This window comes from Taudactylus pleione, unplaced genomic scaffold (genome assembly GCF_031769625.1).
Source record: "Taudactylus pleione unplaced genomic scaffold, aTauple2 ptg000436l, whole genome shotgun sequence".
Taxonomy (NCBI): Eukaryota; Metazoa; Chordata; class Amphibia; order Anura; family Myobatrachidae; genus Taudactylus; species Taudactylus pleione.
In genome coordinates this window covers 9,549,733-9,567,168 of record NW_028284838.1, presented here as the reverse complement: position 1 = coordinate 9,567,168, position 17,436 = coordinate 9,549,733, and the positions used below count along the sequence as shown (strand labels likewise).

At 40.7% G+C, this 17,436-nt stretch overlaps 1 protein-coding gene across 1 annotated transcript in view; it reads right to left on the bottom strand.

Moving 5' to 3' along the window:
- Positions 1 to 12,242, bottom strand: part of IGSF10 (immunoglobulin superfamily member 10) — a 34,791-nt gene extending 22,549 nt beyond the window's left edge. Inside the window, exons 1-3 of the mRNA XM_088447701.1 lie at positions 12,177 to 12,242; positions 9,976 to 10,199; positions 2,391 to 2,520 (exon numbers count right to left, since the gene is read on the bottom strand). Coding sequence (XP_088303827.1) covers positions 2,391 to 2,520; positions 9,976 to 10,172 — 327 coding nt within the window. The 5' untranslated portion in view covers positions 10,173 to 10,199; positions 12,177 to 12,242. The remainder of the gene's footprint in view (positions 1 to 2,390; positions 2,521 to 9,975; positions 10,200 to 12,176) is intronic.
- Positions 12,243 to 17,436: the final 5,194 nt, after the last annotated feature.

Here is a 17,436-nt window from a genome sequence, read left to right as displayed (position 1 = left end):
CGTGCTCCGGGTGCCGGATTGGAGTGTGCACGGTCTAGACTGTTCTGGTTCCTATAGATATACCTTTGATTTATCTCATTTTGCTGTGGACCTGGTATAGTGCGCATCCGCCTCTAACAGAATGAGACTCTACCGGTCTCAGGGACAGCCAGCTTGGTCTTTTCTGTAGTAATACGCTATGGGAACGTCCATCTTACTAGAGGCAGGGGCGAGGGTGGGCTGGACGGCAGGGGGCCATATGCTCCCTTGGCTGGTACAACTTTAGTGCTACAGTGCTGCCCACAGCCGCATGTACATGGCAGGCTGTGGGTAGGCGGTAGGGAGGATGCTCCCCGGCCGCTCTGTGACAAAATCGGAGCAACCGGACATCTCTGCCTCCCTGAGCTCCTCTCTTTCTCAGGTGCGTAATGGCGATCGAAACAGGGCAAGCTGCAAGATGAAAGCTGCTGTCCAAAGTACTGTATATGCAGTACATTTGCTGGTGGGGCGGGGGTGCTGTTAAGTGATTATTAAAGGGGGGGGAATGGGGGTAGTTTTGTGATGTGGTTATTAGAGGTTGGAGAGTGCATTGGAAGGGGGTGGTGCTGTGAGAAGTGATCAATGAAGAGGTTGGCGGTGCTGTGACCAGACTTGTTATTGTGGCATAATGTGTTATAAGGGGCATTACTGTGTGGCATAATATACAAGGGGCATTACTGTGTGGCATAATGTGTTATAAGAGGCATTACTTAGTGCCGCATTATATTTAATGACATTGCTGTGTTACGAAACCACACACCCTTTCGAAAGCACATGCGCGCTGAAGAACACCCTCTTTGGTTTTTTTTGTTTTTTTCGTGGGGATGGAGTGCCAAATTACTGCTTTGCCCCGGGTGACAAAAATCCTAGTTCCGTCCCTGCCCAATGTAGCTAAAGTTGTGGAATTTTGGGGTGATGTATTAAATTTTGTAGAGAGATAAAGGGTATAGAGATAAAGGGCCTGATTCAGACCCCGTCGCTAGATGCGTACGCTCGCACAGAGCGAATGCAAATTTTCCAAATTGACGTCATGGAATGCTCTCGCTCGCCAAGGCATAAGCATACCCACTTTGGCTGTGCGAGCGATCGCTCTGCATATGCAGTCACCTCTTAGCGTATGTAGAGACGCCCGCTGGCACATGTCATCTCCAGGAAGTGTATGAAAACATTGGTACATCAAGGACCATCGGATGCGAAAGCAGTGCTTGTGGTAGCCTTACCCTACCGCAAGCTCTGCGAGTATTTCAGTGTAAAAAAAAGCCAAGTGACGTGTACTATGACGCTGCCTGTTAATTATGCACGCCTCTGAAACGGCGTTGAAACACTCAGGCACGCCTGCGTTCGCATCGCCAACCCCCCATTTTTACTGCACGGCCCCTGTTACCACCCACAAATGGCCTCTCCTGTCACTGCAGGGCGAGTGAGCGGTATGCGATTGCAGTGAGTAGTTCGCATACGCGCAGAACGAAGCATGCGAGTATGCAGAACATCGGCCCGTTTGCGAGTGCACGCATAGCGAATGTGTCTGAATCAGGCCCAAAGTATTAATTAATCAGCTTCTGTGATTTTCATACACAGCCTGTAAAATTACAGAAGCTGATTGGTTGGTACTTTATCTCTCACCAAAGTTTAAGACATTTCCCCCCAATTGTCTGAAAAGCAAAACGCTTGCTGGTTTCATTACATCCCTAATATCCCTAGTATCAGACCTCCAGTCTTATTTTTCTTCTCTCATTTCTTCTAATTTGCCAGTCCCTGTATGCCCCCCTCTCTCAGTATCTGTTCTTCCTGTACCTGGCCTTCCCTCTTTACCATATTATGGATTGGACAACTGGGAACCTCTCACACATCAGGCTGCCCCCATACATCCCCATATGGAGCAGCAGCATGGCAGGCAATATATTATGAGAGCCCTGCCAGTGCTGCTCTCAGTCGGCACAACAACCCCACTTCTAATCCCCTGTTAAAGGATAAAGGATAAAAAGTGATGAAGCCCCTCTATCCTATGTATGTAGCATTTGGAGGGAATGAAAATTGATTCTGTTTAAATGTGGAGAGCAGAGCGGGTGTCTGGCTGAGGACTTCAGCACTGCTGCAGTCAGATGATCAGCAGGCAGGTCATGGCCGTTGGCTGTGTCTGACATGATTTGATAAGACTGCAGGCAGGGACCCCTACAAGTTGGTTGCCCTGGGGCTGGTACAAGCCTTGATCTGACACTGTACTTGATATTCACTTTTGTACAGTACAATTAAATAGCACACATTATTGATAGATTGGCTCAGTAATTAATGCGCATTTTTGTTTTTCAAACTTGTTGCACTTTATTTTCTATTATATATATTTTCACTTTATTTGTTATTATATTTCTTACCTGCAATGCAGATAAGTCCTGGAAGGCATTTTCATGGATTGTCTGGATCTCATTGCTATGTAACATTAATAGCTCTAGCTTCTGTAGGCCAGAGAAGTCACTCTCAGTCAGGCTGCTCAGGCTGTTGTACCTGCAAGTAGGTGGAGATGTGTAAAGAACCGTAGGAGCAGAAAGCACAGATACAATAAGTTTGATCTACTGTACATAGCAGGCACAGTATGTGTATGAAACCTGATGAACAACCATATTCTGGAATACAGTACATAGGAAATGAATGTAATCCTCTCCCAGTAGGATGAGCTCATCTATAAAAAGATTCCTTTGAGAGATCTCTTGCCTAGAAAATCACTTCATAATTTTTCTGGGAAATCGCATATGCTACATGTTTTACAAGTGTTCATTTTTTTTATTGGACTCCTGCCTTCAATTTCTTTATGGTCTTATAATGTATGCCATAGTCCAGTGTGCTGTAATGTCTCTAATACTGTATAGCCGTGATTAGTGAAGACTGGATTATTATTATTATTATTATGACCTATTATTTATATATAGCACACTCAGGACCTCATTCAGAGCCGCTCGCATTTTGCGAGCGCTCGCTCTGAACGAGGGCGGCCGCATCTAAAAAATAATCCGGCCTCCTGGCCGCTCGCTAGGCTGTGGGTTACCACCCACAGCTTTAACGAGCGGCCAGGATGATGACCATCGGGGCTTGCGGCGAGACCCTTGTGGTCTCGTCTGCCGCAAGCCCCAGAGAGCTTTCGGCTCTAATAGAGCTGGAAGCTCTCCCACTGACATCACTGGTGGGGCCGCCCACAAACGGCAAGCGTTCGCTTGGGAACGCCTCCGTTTGTGAAGCCACCCCCCGCCACGCATACAAAACGGGTTGAGCTGTCGATCAACATCGATAGCCGCCCTTTTGTAGTGAGCCCCGGAGCAAGAGAATTTCTCTCTCGCTCCGGGGCTTGCGCACGCGCAGTGCGGCCGCTGCGCGTGCGCACAGCCAAGCATCGACCCGCTTGTGAGCACTCAAACGCTTGCGAGCGGGCCTGAATGAGGTCCACATTACACAGCGCTATACAAAGAATATTTGGCCATTCACATCATTCTCTGCGCCAGTGAAGATTACAATCTATTTCTCTACCATGTACGCGCAAACACACTTTTTTGGAGTGTGGGAGGAAACCGAAGTACCCCTGAAAAAATAGGGAGAATATACAAACTCCACACAGTTAGGGCCATGGTGGAAATCAAACAAAAGTCCTCAGTGCTCTGAGGCAGTAATGCTAACCATTACACCATCCATGCGCCCAATGTGCATGATAACTGGCTTATGTAATATGATGATGTAAAGAACAATGATGAGCCTTGTAACCTGCAGCAACCAATCAGTTAAAAGCATTAGCAACCTGGTGTGGCCAAACTAATGAAGCTTATATCTGATTGGTAGAAATGGGTGATATTTTAAAAACTATTGTGTAGAATTTTTGCCTTTCACATTTAAATGCAAAGTTTTGTAAGTTGTCATGTTGACATTTAGCCTATAGCAGTGGTACCCAAACTGTGTGCAGTGGCACCCTTGGGAGACTTGCAGGGGTGCCTCAGGTTGGTGGTCCAGCACCAAATCAAATTAATTATGGTTAATGTAATGTAAATACTGCATGTAAACAAACAGAAGTGTAAACCTGTCCACCACCACATAACTGACCCTAAGGATGACAGGTAAGCACAGGTTACTTCCCTTTACTATTTTGCAAGATTTTTTTCTGAATTTCTCAATAACAGACTTAAACTTAGGGGTGCCGTAAAAACAGTGCTGATACTCTAGGGCGCCGTGATTCAAAAAAAGTTTGGGAACTACTGGCTTATAGTATTCTAATCCTTCGCCAATACCAGCGCACAGCACAATAAAAACAGCACAACATCATCATCCTAGCAATATTCATGGACTATCAATTCTGCACATTGCCATTCCACACTTTATTTCTAAATCAGCAATCTGTAGATTTACAAAGCATAAGTGGAACTGGAAGATTGTATTGCTGAACTTAATGTGGCTGCGAAATAGTTGGCTTCAGTGCCAAACGCAATTTGTTTGAAATGTCACCATAATTTTGGTCATCTCTATGGTCTGGTCACTATGGATTATAGCACACCATTGCTTTTACCTCTTAAATGGGTATGGTTGTCGGGACCTGATTAAGGGTTCCGGATGCCCTAGGCCAGTGGTTCCCAAACTGTGCACCGCAGGGGTGCCTCAGGTTGGTGGTCCAGCACCACATCAAATTCTTTATGGTCAGTGTAATGTAAATATGTGCACAAACCTGTCCACCACTATATAACCAAATCTAAGGATGACAGGTCAGCACAATTTACTTCACTGTACTACTACATTTTTTTCAGAATTTCTAAATAACAAACTTTTGACGTAGGCATAGGCAAACACAGGGGGGGTTTCCGTCTGCCTGGAAACCCCCCTCCCCAGCCCACACCATGACCACAATAGAAATAGTAATAAAATAGAATTTTACTAGCGCTGTATGTTCTTTTCAGTATCACAAATGAAATAATTAACACCACCTGTGGCTCTTCTAACTTGTATAAGCCAGTAATAAATAACCTGTGCACCAAATAGGATAACTGGAAAACATTCACTGTTAGGGATGTGCTGCTATAGAGCCCAATATGTACATATTTGTCCAGGGCAGTGCTAGTTTCTTCTGCTGCTCCCCCAGGCTCCCGGACTTGCTCCAATGCCCTGGAATGGTGCCCACATCCGAAATATAGGCATTCAGCTCAGAAAGGATGAACCAACTGCCGCATCTAATGGCTTACTGTGATCACTGATCCTGTATATGCTGGAATTATGACACACAATATACTTTGTATGATGCATATTAAAGCTGGATAAGTGCTAATTCTGCCCTCTTCATGGACTGGCCACACTCACTCTAAAATCAGGCATTTGGAAACCCCCCCTGTAGAAATCCTGCGTCTGCCACTGGTAGGCGTGCCGTAAAAACAATTCTAATGCACTAGGTCGCCGTGATTCCAAAAAGTTTGGGAACCACTGCCCTAGTTCCCCTTCCCCTCCACTTATATCTTGTGCACAGTACCACTCACGCCAGGTTCTATTTTCTCGACTTCAGTCTTTGGGTATAGTAACTGCAGAGAAAACTTCAGGAATAGTACAGTATCTTATAATGCTGCTATACTCAGAGCACAGTCTGTATGTGTGCTCAAGACATCATCCTTTATATTGCACATGTGCAGGTGATCAAGGCTATTCTGCTGAGGTCAGTCTTATGCATCTAATAATGTTTGTGGACTTTGGCTGCTGAGGAATGCAGGTAAAACTCTAAAGATAACTGATCTCCAGCCAACCCAGATTGCATGTAGCACAATGTACATAAAATAAAGATTTTAGCAGTTGCTTTGAGAATTGCATATCTCATCAACATCACCTTTGGACTGTCGCTAAACAAAGAAGCTGTGTGGTGGGCAGTAGCTTTGGAAGTTACTTTAATTAAGCTCTGTGGCCACTACCAGCATGAAATTAATTAGCTCTTCATTTTATTAGCCCAGCTGTCATCTCCCCCCCGCCCCCCTACTCTGGTCCTGGTTGCCTGGGCTGCAGCCTAATTAGCCTAACTGGTGAGCAGGCACTGATGGTTGGGTTATTGTTGTTTGGGGTGGGGGGCATCAGAAGGGAATGCACAAAGTTTGTAGCATTCTCATTGCTTTTACTCATCTTAACAAAATCCTTATTTCTGCCTCTTATACAGAAATGCACTATAAGCTTTTACAACGTGCTTATTATACACCTAAACTATGCCCCTTGATGGGGGTTTCCACAGATTCTAACGGTTTTAAATGCCATGCGCCTGAAGTGGATCTTTATTACTGTGTGTTCTATTTACTTAGACTCTGTGTTAATGCCACTCCTGCTTCACCTGCTACCGCTGTGAAGCAGGAGCTGGCTAACGCAGCAGTTACTAAAAATAGACCAGCCGAGGAGGGGGAACGCTAAGTCACCCCCTCGGCGGTAACAGCTGAGACTTCGTTCCCCTACAGCCCTGTGTTACTCACCATCTCCGGGATCCGGCTGGCAGCAGCAGCAGCAACTTTTTTTTTTCTTCAACAAACTTTATTTAAAAATGGCCAACTTGATACAGCTTAAGTCCTGCTTCTCCAGTGAGGAGAAGCAGATACCGGCAGCTACTGGAGGTGATATCAGCGCTGGAGAAGTCAGCAGACGGTAAGTGCCCTCTCCTCTTAGTAATACCTGGGACACTTAGGGCTACTAAGGCAGCACTATGGCAGCGCTAAGTGCCCCAGGTGCAGTATGATATTGTAGCCTGCACTTAGCGCTGGCAGGCTACAGGCAGAGAAAATCCCTTTAGTACATACATACTGAGAAGCGCTATGTACAGGGATTTTCATTGCCTTTAGCGTTTTCCCCCTTTTCTCCCCTTAGTAAATAGACTTTACTTTTGGTCTATAATCCAAGCATATATTAAAAATGTTTTGGGTATACCTATTATTATCTCTCCAGAGTGGGCCCTTTGGGACATATACTTAACCCAGAACCGAACTAAGCCTTCACTAGGACAACGTATCTTATTAGCTAAAATCGCTGCGGCTGGGAAGAAAACTATCCTGTCTCAGTGGATTTCCTCAGATTCTTTAACAATATCTTTACTAATGCCCCGTATCTCCTATCTGTTTCATATGGATTGGCTAGAAATGTCAATTAATAAAGAAAAAAGGGCTATTTGAGAAATGTTTACCATATATTTGTACATTACCCTCTTCGACAAGAGACTATCTTCGCCGAGCAGTGATGTTAACTACTTGGTATAACTTAGAGGTTATATCAACAGAAGGTCCCTCTTTTTAGAAAAGTTGTTTATATATACCAAAAAGGTTTAGGGATCTATTTACGAAGCAGTGTTAGGAGAAGAGAAAAGTGATAAGGTGCCAGCCAATCAGCTCCCAACTGTCATTTTTCAAACACAGGCTGTGAGATGACAGTTGGGAGCTGATTGGCTGGCACCTTATCACTTTTCACTTCTCCTAACACTGCTTAGTAAATAGACCCCTTAGTGAGTTACGTGCGGTTTTCTCACTTCCTTTATTTTCTTTAATATGTTATATGTAAACTTTGTAATATCAACAAAATTGATGTATCTATTCTACAAATAATTGTGATGTACTACATGTATATTTGCTATTACGTGCAGTTTTCCAATAAAATATTTTGAAAAAAATAAATAAGATGCTGGTTTTATTCTGGAAAGGCTGACAAAATGTTGTAGATTAATCTAATTGCATGCTCACTTATAGGATAATGTTAAACAGGGCTACAAATTGGCAAAAATAATATAGCATTTAATTGCTGTAATACCTTCCGGATATAATGTATGTAGGGTCTGGGTTCCTCTCCCAAGAGCATTATGTAGCTCTACACAAATAGTGAGAGGAAAAGACAGAGATTGAAACTAGCTGCAAATGCTGGTGTCTTGTAGCTATGTGTGTTATTACCCCTAAGCAGTATATAGCATTTCTTGCATAGTTTCACGGTTAAATTTGCATTACCTGAATTAATGTATACACATGAGGTTAGTTGCAATTGGATTATTAGTTAGTGTTTTGCTGAATAAAACCATTAATGACTGTACAATTTTACACCACGTAAACAGTAAAATATATACTGTATACAGAAGAAGTACTGGAAGAAACCGGCACTTTTATTGATAAACCAGTTGCATGTTTGTACAGAACAGCAGTCTTTGACATCTGGAGATTATTAGTAACTCTTAGCTCTTTCTATGTTCACTTAAGAAGCGATTTGCCTCATTGTGAGACATTTATTTATTTATTTCTCAAAGGGGGGCTGTCTTTTATGTTATTAAAGTAGCAGCAACCCCAGGGCTGTTTCAGAAACATTCTCTCAAACATATATTTGAAAATTCTGCTGATGCGTTGTTAAGAAAATAAATAGAGTAGTTAATTGCTACGGTTCATGACCACCAGTGAAATACGGTTCCAAATAATGGTATGCATGGATGGTCCTTAGGTTAGACACACATAGCTATTATTCACGTCTATAGCTTAGCAGGAGACAGCTCACACCTTTGATTATTAATTATTCCTGGTTATTTGTGTAACACTCTATTTTATTGTAAACTGATTACTGACATTAGGGGATCAGCAATTCACAGAAGTGGTCAGCTGTAACAGTGAATCTCATTTAAGAATGCAAATTCAGAATGCCATGGCCTTGTACTGGTCAGTGGTAGATTTCCCACTAGGCACATGAGGAAGGTGCTACAGTAAAAGTTGGTGTGTGTTCGGGGATGCGGGCAGCAAATTGTGCTGCGGTAGGTGGGAAGGGTTGGGGGCCTTGTCTGTCTGGAGGCAACGGCACTGGCCCTGACGTAAAGGAGGAGATGATGGCAATGATGTACTGTGACAGATGGGCTGCTGCTACCAGTTACTTATAGGCATATTTTTAATGGGTGCAGGGTGTTCGGTGCACATGGGACCCTGGGTCCAGGGGGGCCCACCGCCGCATACCTTGCACCAAAAACATCCTTACCTTTCTCTGGAAAGTGGGTCCCTCCTCTGCGGTGCCATCTTCCCAGTGACATCTTCGGGAAGATAGAGCTGCGCAGTGAAAGAATCACTGTGCCAGAGCCTTTGCAGTCTTGTGTGCCAGCTCCATCCTCCCGAATATTACTGGAAAGATGGTGGCGCGGGGGAGGAGCATTCACTTGCTGAAGCAAAGTAAGATGTGGGACTTGAAGGGACCACTGCTCAGAGGAGGGGGCCAAGTGCACACGGGAATGGTCGGAGGTGGACACCCCTCTCCTTAGTAAGAAACACTGAATAAATGTTCCCTGTCACCTTTTGTTTCATTTTAATTATCTTAATATATATCTTAAAGAGGTTTGGTTTCTACATTCTGCAAAACTACGCCGTAGTCTCCCAGAGACAGCTTTACTCTGCCCAACTCTTCCCTTCTACCCGTGCAAATGTAAACTTCTCCACCAGTGACACTTTTACATCGCGCAGTGGATGTTTTGTGCTTCATAAATGATCTCCATAGCTTGTGGCATCATAAATCCTCATGTTGGATGAGGATCACACATTAGCAATGAAAAACAAACCAAATAGGAGTAGTAAAAAATACAGTTCGTTATGACATTTTTCAATTTGTATTTAAACTTCCAGAATGCCTGTTGAATGTCTCATTATTCTAATTTACAAAGCAATTTAAAAATAAAATGATAAGAATGCTGTAACATAAAAGCTAGCGTTAGAGTGATAGACAGCAGGCTTGGTACAGCCTTTGGCTCCCCAGGTTTTTGCTGTAACAAATATAAGCATGCTGTGGGTTTTCAGCTGTTGCGCAACTCTAGATGGCAGAGTATCCATGAGACTTATGGTCCTGTAGCAGCTGGATAGCCACAGACTGCTTGCCAATTACAGTATATATGTTTTAATGCTCTATGAAATCTGTAAATGTTCTAACGTTCATATTTTAATGTTTATTATTTAACAATGTGACTTTTCAACATACCCTAAATTAATGCGTTCCACATCCACCTGGATCTGTTTAGGGATGACATTGAGGTACCTAAATGTGCAGTGGACTTCTGTCTGGACGTAGCAAGCGCAGGGTTTGGGACACGCCATGCTGCTGTCAGGAAGCACAGAGAGCAAGAGGAGGATAAGGTATCCAGGTAGACATGAATCACTTCTGCCTCTCGGTTGCATCCTTAATTATTTTAATGCAGCATCACCCTGAGATTAAACAAAAACATTAATAATTTAAAGATACAGTAACATATATTTTCTTTGAAAAAGAACGACTTCAAATCTGTGATTCAGCTGACATTTTGTAAGCAAATTAATGACATTTCTGGTAATTTCTACAAAGGAGCGATTCAGACTACCGAAGAAACTTAGCAAAAAAAAGTTTGTGATTTTTTTTTTTGGGGGGGGGGGGGGGGTTGTAGGTAATCTACGTGCATCAGACTTAATTAGCAGAAATGTAGTTTCTGTCACACAGTAGTCTGATTCACTGTGTGGCTTATATTAAATATTTGCAGCATTAAAACCCCATTTTGCACACTAGAGTTCAGCTGACTTCTGTGTTAAGCCCACATAGGTTCCAATTCAGGATGACTAGAGATCAGTCATGTGCTGAAAGTCTTATATCCAAGTTACAGTAAGGGCTATTTACCAACATTGCCCAAAAGCACAAATCAATATTAGCCAATCAGCAGTTGGCTTTTATCTATATAGTGCAAGCTAGAGAGAGAAAGAGTAAAGGAAAACGTCTGATTGGTAGTGATTTTAGGGGAGTTCTGCACCTTTGAACAATGCTAATATATAACTTCCATTTTTTTTTTTGTACATAACTTCCTGTAGTCAACAGCACTCATTCTAGGGTGAAAACCAAACCTGAACAATTCCAGTTGTAGCTTACAAAACATGTTTCATCCATTAACAACATTTTAAAATTGTCTATCAAATGCCCAGTGCCAAAGAACACGTCAGCTTCTTGAATGCCAAATAATCATTCCAAAGAAAACGAGCTGTTTTGAGAAGATAAATTGTGTTGGCGAGTTGAAATTCCAAGAAGAAAATATGCTGATATAATTTAATTGCCTTTCCTTTCCTTTCTTCTGCAGAATGGGGGTTCTAGTTTTCCAGCCTAGTAGTTGAAACATGAATCCTTTTAGTAGATGGAGGTTTTGCTGCTGCGGTGATTGGATTAGAACGGTGGCAAATACACACTATAGACCCAGACATTAAGTTACAGTGTGAGGACCATGCTGAGATGTACTGCATGTCATATACATTACACAGCTACTGATTTGCTGTTCTTGTTGAAGGTACTGTAATTACAGTATGTATCTATGTGAATTTATATACTCTCTAAAGTAATAATCTGTACTTATGTATCTTGTCTTTTTTTCCCTTGTACGTTGCTACTGAACCCTTGTGGCGCCATATAAATAAAGATAATAATAATAGGTAGCAGTTTGTTTTATTATCTAATCTATATCCATTTCATTAAGTTTGAGCTCAGTTTATTACAGGTATTGACCAATAACTATCAACCTAATTATTTGACCTTCCAAATAACTAATATTTTTATTATGCAATCCCTTTTATTAAACTTTTACAAAATTGACTTAAATCATTAATCTATCCCATATTGTTACAGGTACTGGACTGTTTTTCTAAATGTTGTCCTAGTTATTATACCCAAATATTACTTACTTACTTAATATATTTGATATACACTTCACTTTAGACCAATTCTAGATCCAGATAGATAATGTGCTCTGAGATGTGTGTGGACTGTGCTGCAAGACCATTGCTTGTTCCATACATACATACATACATACATACATACATACATACATACATACATACATACATACATACATAAAGTCATAAACCAAACATACAAACACTAGCAGAGAATAAGTTAGAAAAGCTGCACAATATATGCACAATGAGCAGTCCACAAAACACAGTATGAAATCTCTGCTGTAAAATCTGTTTTCCTTATATTAAACCATATTCTATGTAAGCAGAAAGCTCCACACTTTGCTGTTGTTAATGTACACTGTGCTACTTGTACTAAGTACATGTTAGTTTAGTATATTGGGCAGAAAATGAGCCACGGTTCTTTATTTATTAAGTTCAATTTTAAAATATATATTTTATTAACAAATACATGTACAGTATATATTTAAGAAGTACCTGGTGCTTGAATGTTGCAGGATTCCTCTGCGATGGAGCAGACTGTAGTGCAGTGTACAGGTACAGTAGCCAGTCCTCACATATGAACCAGGACAACACAGGTTAAGTGCAGTAATCCCCCTCCAGACGTCAGTGGGGATTCTATATTTTGATGGATTTAGGCATCCCCATAGTGTATTACAAAGATGTAATTTTTGCACTTATCCAGGCATTTTATTATATGGAGGACACACATCACTTGTGGCTGTTTATTTTTTCTTTTTGATAAATATGCATCCAGTCAGTGTCATTTATAATATCCTTTCTTCAGCTTGCAGCACTTTTGCTCCTCACAGGTTTGTCCCCATCTGTTTCCAGTAAAAGCTGAAGTTGATTTTCTATTTCTTCATATAGTTTTGGAATTCTTTTCTTGAATCATCTTTGTGTCTCCTCTCTGCCCCCTGCAGTCTCCCTGATGGCTGGAGAGAAGGCAGAAATACAGCAGAGGAGCTCAGTGCTGTACAGCATCCTCTCCCAGGATCTCTCTGTAGTGGCACACTCACTACATGCACAGCCCTGATGTCACTGACACCCGATATGCACCACTGTATTTTTGGTAACACAATGTATGCAACATTCTAAATGTCAGCACCAACAGATAAATCAACTCTGTTTTGAGCTTGTTTAATAGAAGTTAAGGAATGCCATGTTACATATTCTGGAGTTAAACAGTTTTAAATAATAATAACCAGTAGAATAATACAATAGTCACTGTAGGTGGTCCAGTCATATAAATTGTCCTTGATTTGGATTCAGGGGTGAGGTGACTGCAGACATGTGACATGTCACCTTCAGGTCTGGGAGTTATGCTGGTGCATCCTCAGTATTAGATGAACATGCAGAAGGAGGAATAGCCAACCACATGGTGGTCTGAGCCTTCCTGGTCACGCCATAAATCTCTAACAAGCTGTGTAATGATTTTATGGGTGATAATGACTGCTAAGTACTGTACTGTACTGTCAGCTGTACAAAGTCGTAACTTGTTATACATTTGCATCTTTATAATACTTAAAACAGAGGTTTTTTTCTTTTCATTTTTATTTCTAGTGTGTTTTACATTACATATAGTATTATGTCATTATATATGAAAATTATTTTCTACATTTCAACAGATTTTTTAGCCTATTGTCCGACAATGAAGAAAAAAATCTATACAGTGTTTTGTGTGTACTAAATAAAAATACACCTTGCCTATATTGTGGTTTCTCTGCAATGGTGAACCTCTGAAGAAATTGATCCTCTCTGGGCAGACTGTGTCTTCAGTCAGTATTCACTATTCATGTAGGAAATCCCATAGCGTGGGACGCCTGTTTGTGTAGGAACATAACCAACTAGGTGAAGTACCCAGCATTGCCCGGGTTTAAAACTTCAAGTTATAAAGTTAGGCTTCCCAGACCAATTGCCGACTGGGACCTCAACCCCCTAGTATGTTTTCTGGGATCTAATGTTACCACTTTGTGAAGTTTTCATCCTAATCTATCTAGTGGAAGGCTCAGAACAGGCTCCCCATGTCAAAGTTCTGCCCAGCGTACACCAACAGGAGATCCGACCAGGAATCTAATACCCAAAAACTTGGCAAGGATCCAATTCGACTACCTCGTGTTGGTTTCATCTCAATTGGTGCAGAGGTGTCCGAATGCATAACAAGACAAACAAACAAACCAATGAGTTTTATATATAAGATGTCATCATCATGAAACAGAGGTTCAACCAGACTTGTACCCCGTGTCCCCTCCAGCCTTGTGCTCCCTGTGTCTCTCCAGCCTCATGCTCCCTGAGTTCTTCCAGCCTTGTGCTTCCTGTGTTACTTCCAGCCTCTTGCTCCCTGTGTTACCTCCTGCCTCCTATGTCTTTCAACCACATCCTCCCCTGATGTTCCTTCAGTAGCCTCACCCCCCATGTGTCACATAATAAATATAAATAATTAAAAATATGAATAAATTAAAAGAAAAAATAAAACAAAATAATAAATACAGAATGAGTGCCACTTATTTGAAATGTTTCAATATGCTTCACAGCTCAGCCGCTTCCTCAGACTGCCTGAGGAAGCGGTTGAGCTATGAATTGTTGCATGTTTCCAAATTAATTGTTGCATGTTTCCAAAACTCATTAGGTTTTTATTATTTCATTTTAATTTTAATCAATTCACATTTTTATGTGTTTGTATTTATTATCTGACTATATATGTTGGCAAGATCAAAGTAAGGGTGCTATCTCCTGGGGTTGAACTTGTCATGCAGCAGCCAAGTAGTAGTACACCAGTTCAGGGCATTGGTGCATGTAGTCTCAGCTAGTTTTATTAGTAGCAAAACATAAACAAAACATAAAAATAAATCCTGGCCTGTCCGAACAAAATTATTCACTCTCTCAGAGTGGAGGGACCTAACGTCCTCATCACAATAGAAGCCTTTAGTACAGCACTTATATACAGTAATTACAGTGTCTCTCAACAGGCCTCAGACCTGTTCCCCAGGCAGTGAGTCTGACTACAGAGACTAACACACCCTTTATCAGTATTTCACAGGTGGTCTGGCAATCCAGGTTGCTAATCAGCTTTTGTCTACCAGACAGAAGCTAAAAACCTTGGGCATTATTCCCTTGACAATCTTTCCAGTGTTTTTGTCACAAAATACATACAGTAAATAGATATAGTCTTACACACGCATACATACGTATAGTGAGTATCAAATGCTGGCGAACTTAACCAGGGGTATCATTTGTCATTAGTTAAGGAGACATATCTTACACTTACAGAGATTTCAAACATTTTAAATATACAGCAAGAGATATGGAAGAACGGATGGTTAATGTGAGAAGTAAGAATGAGTCCAGCAAGTTGGGTTGCCCCCATAGTGACAGGCAAGGTGGGGTGGTTCCCACAGAGGCAGGAAGGATGAAAGACAATGGGTTGTTGCCATGGGTAAAGTAAGGTAGGTCTCTCCCGTGGCAGAGAGTTGCTATCTACAGTATCTATCTATCTACGAATTTTTTAAACTGGTGTGTTATAGTGACAGAAATCCCACTAACTTGATTGGACAAACTTAATCACATGCCTGTGCATTATATAACGACCACACATCTGAACTTCTTCCAACTGTCACTCCACAGGTGTAAACAATAGCATCACTCACAGAGACACAGGTTATATAACCTATTTTTTGCATGCATGTCTTTTTCCTTTTGTTCTATTCCTGAGAACACTACTCTCCACCAATTGATATCCCCAGAATAACGGGGAATAAAACTCTCTTTTTGTGTGAAACGGAGTTTTAACAATTATGTACATAAACTAAACACTTGAATCATCAATATCTATATTGGATCAGATGTACTTCCCTTGTATGCAGAGCAATAGAACCATCTAGGAAACCTCTTGCAGTAGCATATATGCAGGGGCAGAGTTAGAGCAAAATAGCTAAGCATACATAAAGGTGGCTGATGAATGGATGGGAGACCTATGAGGTTCCAGTGAGCTCATTATTTATCTATTTTGTCTGGACAATATTACAATAATTAAATCAAAACGCCACAATTGTGACATCAATTCTCTGTGGTTTATCCCCCCTTCTTCTTTTTTTTTTTTCAACATTTTTTTTTTCTGGACTATATTATAAAGATTTAATCAAAACACCATAACTGTAATAATAATTTTCTGTGGTTTATATCGGTTTATACCTTTAGTTTGATACAAAGATCTGACACCTTCTTGTTTTTCTTTCTTTCATCTTGGTATAAACAGCCCTTGAGATGGGCAATATAATTGAATTAACTAACCAGATATCATCTTTGACACTAAACATCTAGACCAGTGGTGGTTATTTTCATATAGTAAATCAGTTTATAGGTTTGACACTTTTTTCTCATAAACAAGCACCAGTCAGTAATACAGTCCCAACTGATATATATATATATATATATATATATATATATATATATATATATATTGGTGTATATCAGTGTAACATTTATATATCTTGAGATTCGATCCATGTTTTTAATTGTTATTGTTATAAAATATGTTTTTTATTTAATTTTTAGAGTATTTTTTTTTATATTGTCTCTGTCATATACATTTATTAAATCTTTTTTATACTGACCAGCGCCTATATATTCTTTGTCTGTATGTACTTTGATTTATGGGAATCCAGCAATTTTCCCATATATATAAGGGCTGCTGTCAGCCATTTTGGATATCGAACATTATACATATTTGATGATTTTTTGAGTCTCAATTACCATCTTTACAGGCTAGCGCCCATACATATTCATTTTTTGGCTAGTGCCAGAATTGTTGGATTATTTAGAATAAGCAACATAGATTAAGCTCTGGAACAGTTGCAATAAACCAGAATTGTTGGATTATTTAGAATATGTAAAAAAAAAAAAAGATAGAAATCTGGAATAGTTGCAAGTAACCATTTGTGTTTATTATGTTAACTTGCAAAGTTTCAGATCATGGAGCAGGGTTGATTTTATTGATCCAAAATGTTGCGAGTTTGCACAATAAACATATAAACACATATGGTTTATTGCAACTTTTCCAGAGATCCATCTTCTTTTGTATTCTCTCTCTCTCTCTCTCTCTCTCTCTCTCTCTCTCTCTCTCTCTCTCTCTCTCTCTCTCTCTCTTTCTCTCTCTCTCTCTCTCTCTCTCTCTCTCTCTCAACACACACACACACACATACACACTTGGAAGGATCGGTGGGGTTTAAGTAGCTTCTGCTATTACAGTCCATAGTGCACCTGATAATGGTTTCCCAGTGGCATAGAGCTCTATTATGTATTTTATATAATGGTGTATGTGCCCATGTATGAATCAGCTCCCAATTGTATCTACAATAAAATATATACTCATTAATTAAATGCTAAGTTGGATGGTCTGCTGGGCCCTAGTAGTTTATCCTTTATGCCAGTCATTCCTAGATCCCTTATACCACCCCTACAGTATGTGTATAATAACATTTATCTCATCTGCCCTCAGGATTCTCAGTGGAGAATAATTTCCATACTACCTTCAGGTGACAGATTGGAAGAAAAGATGACCAAATGGAGACAATGCATGAACTGGATACAGACTGCCTGCCGCCACCTCTGGCAAACAGTGCAGGCAGCCTTCAGGTGTATAGCTGCAGTGTTCAGGAGAAGGACCTATGCAACATTTGAATAAAGTCATACACATAATATTAGTAACTACTTTTTATTTGTAGTCCGTCATTTATTG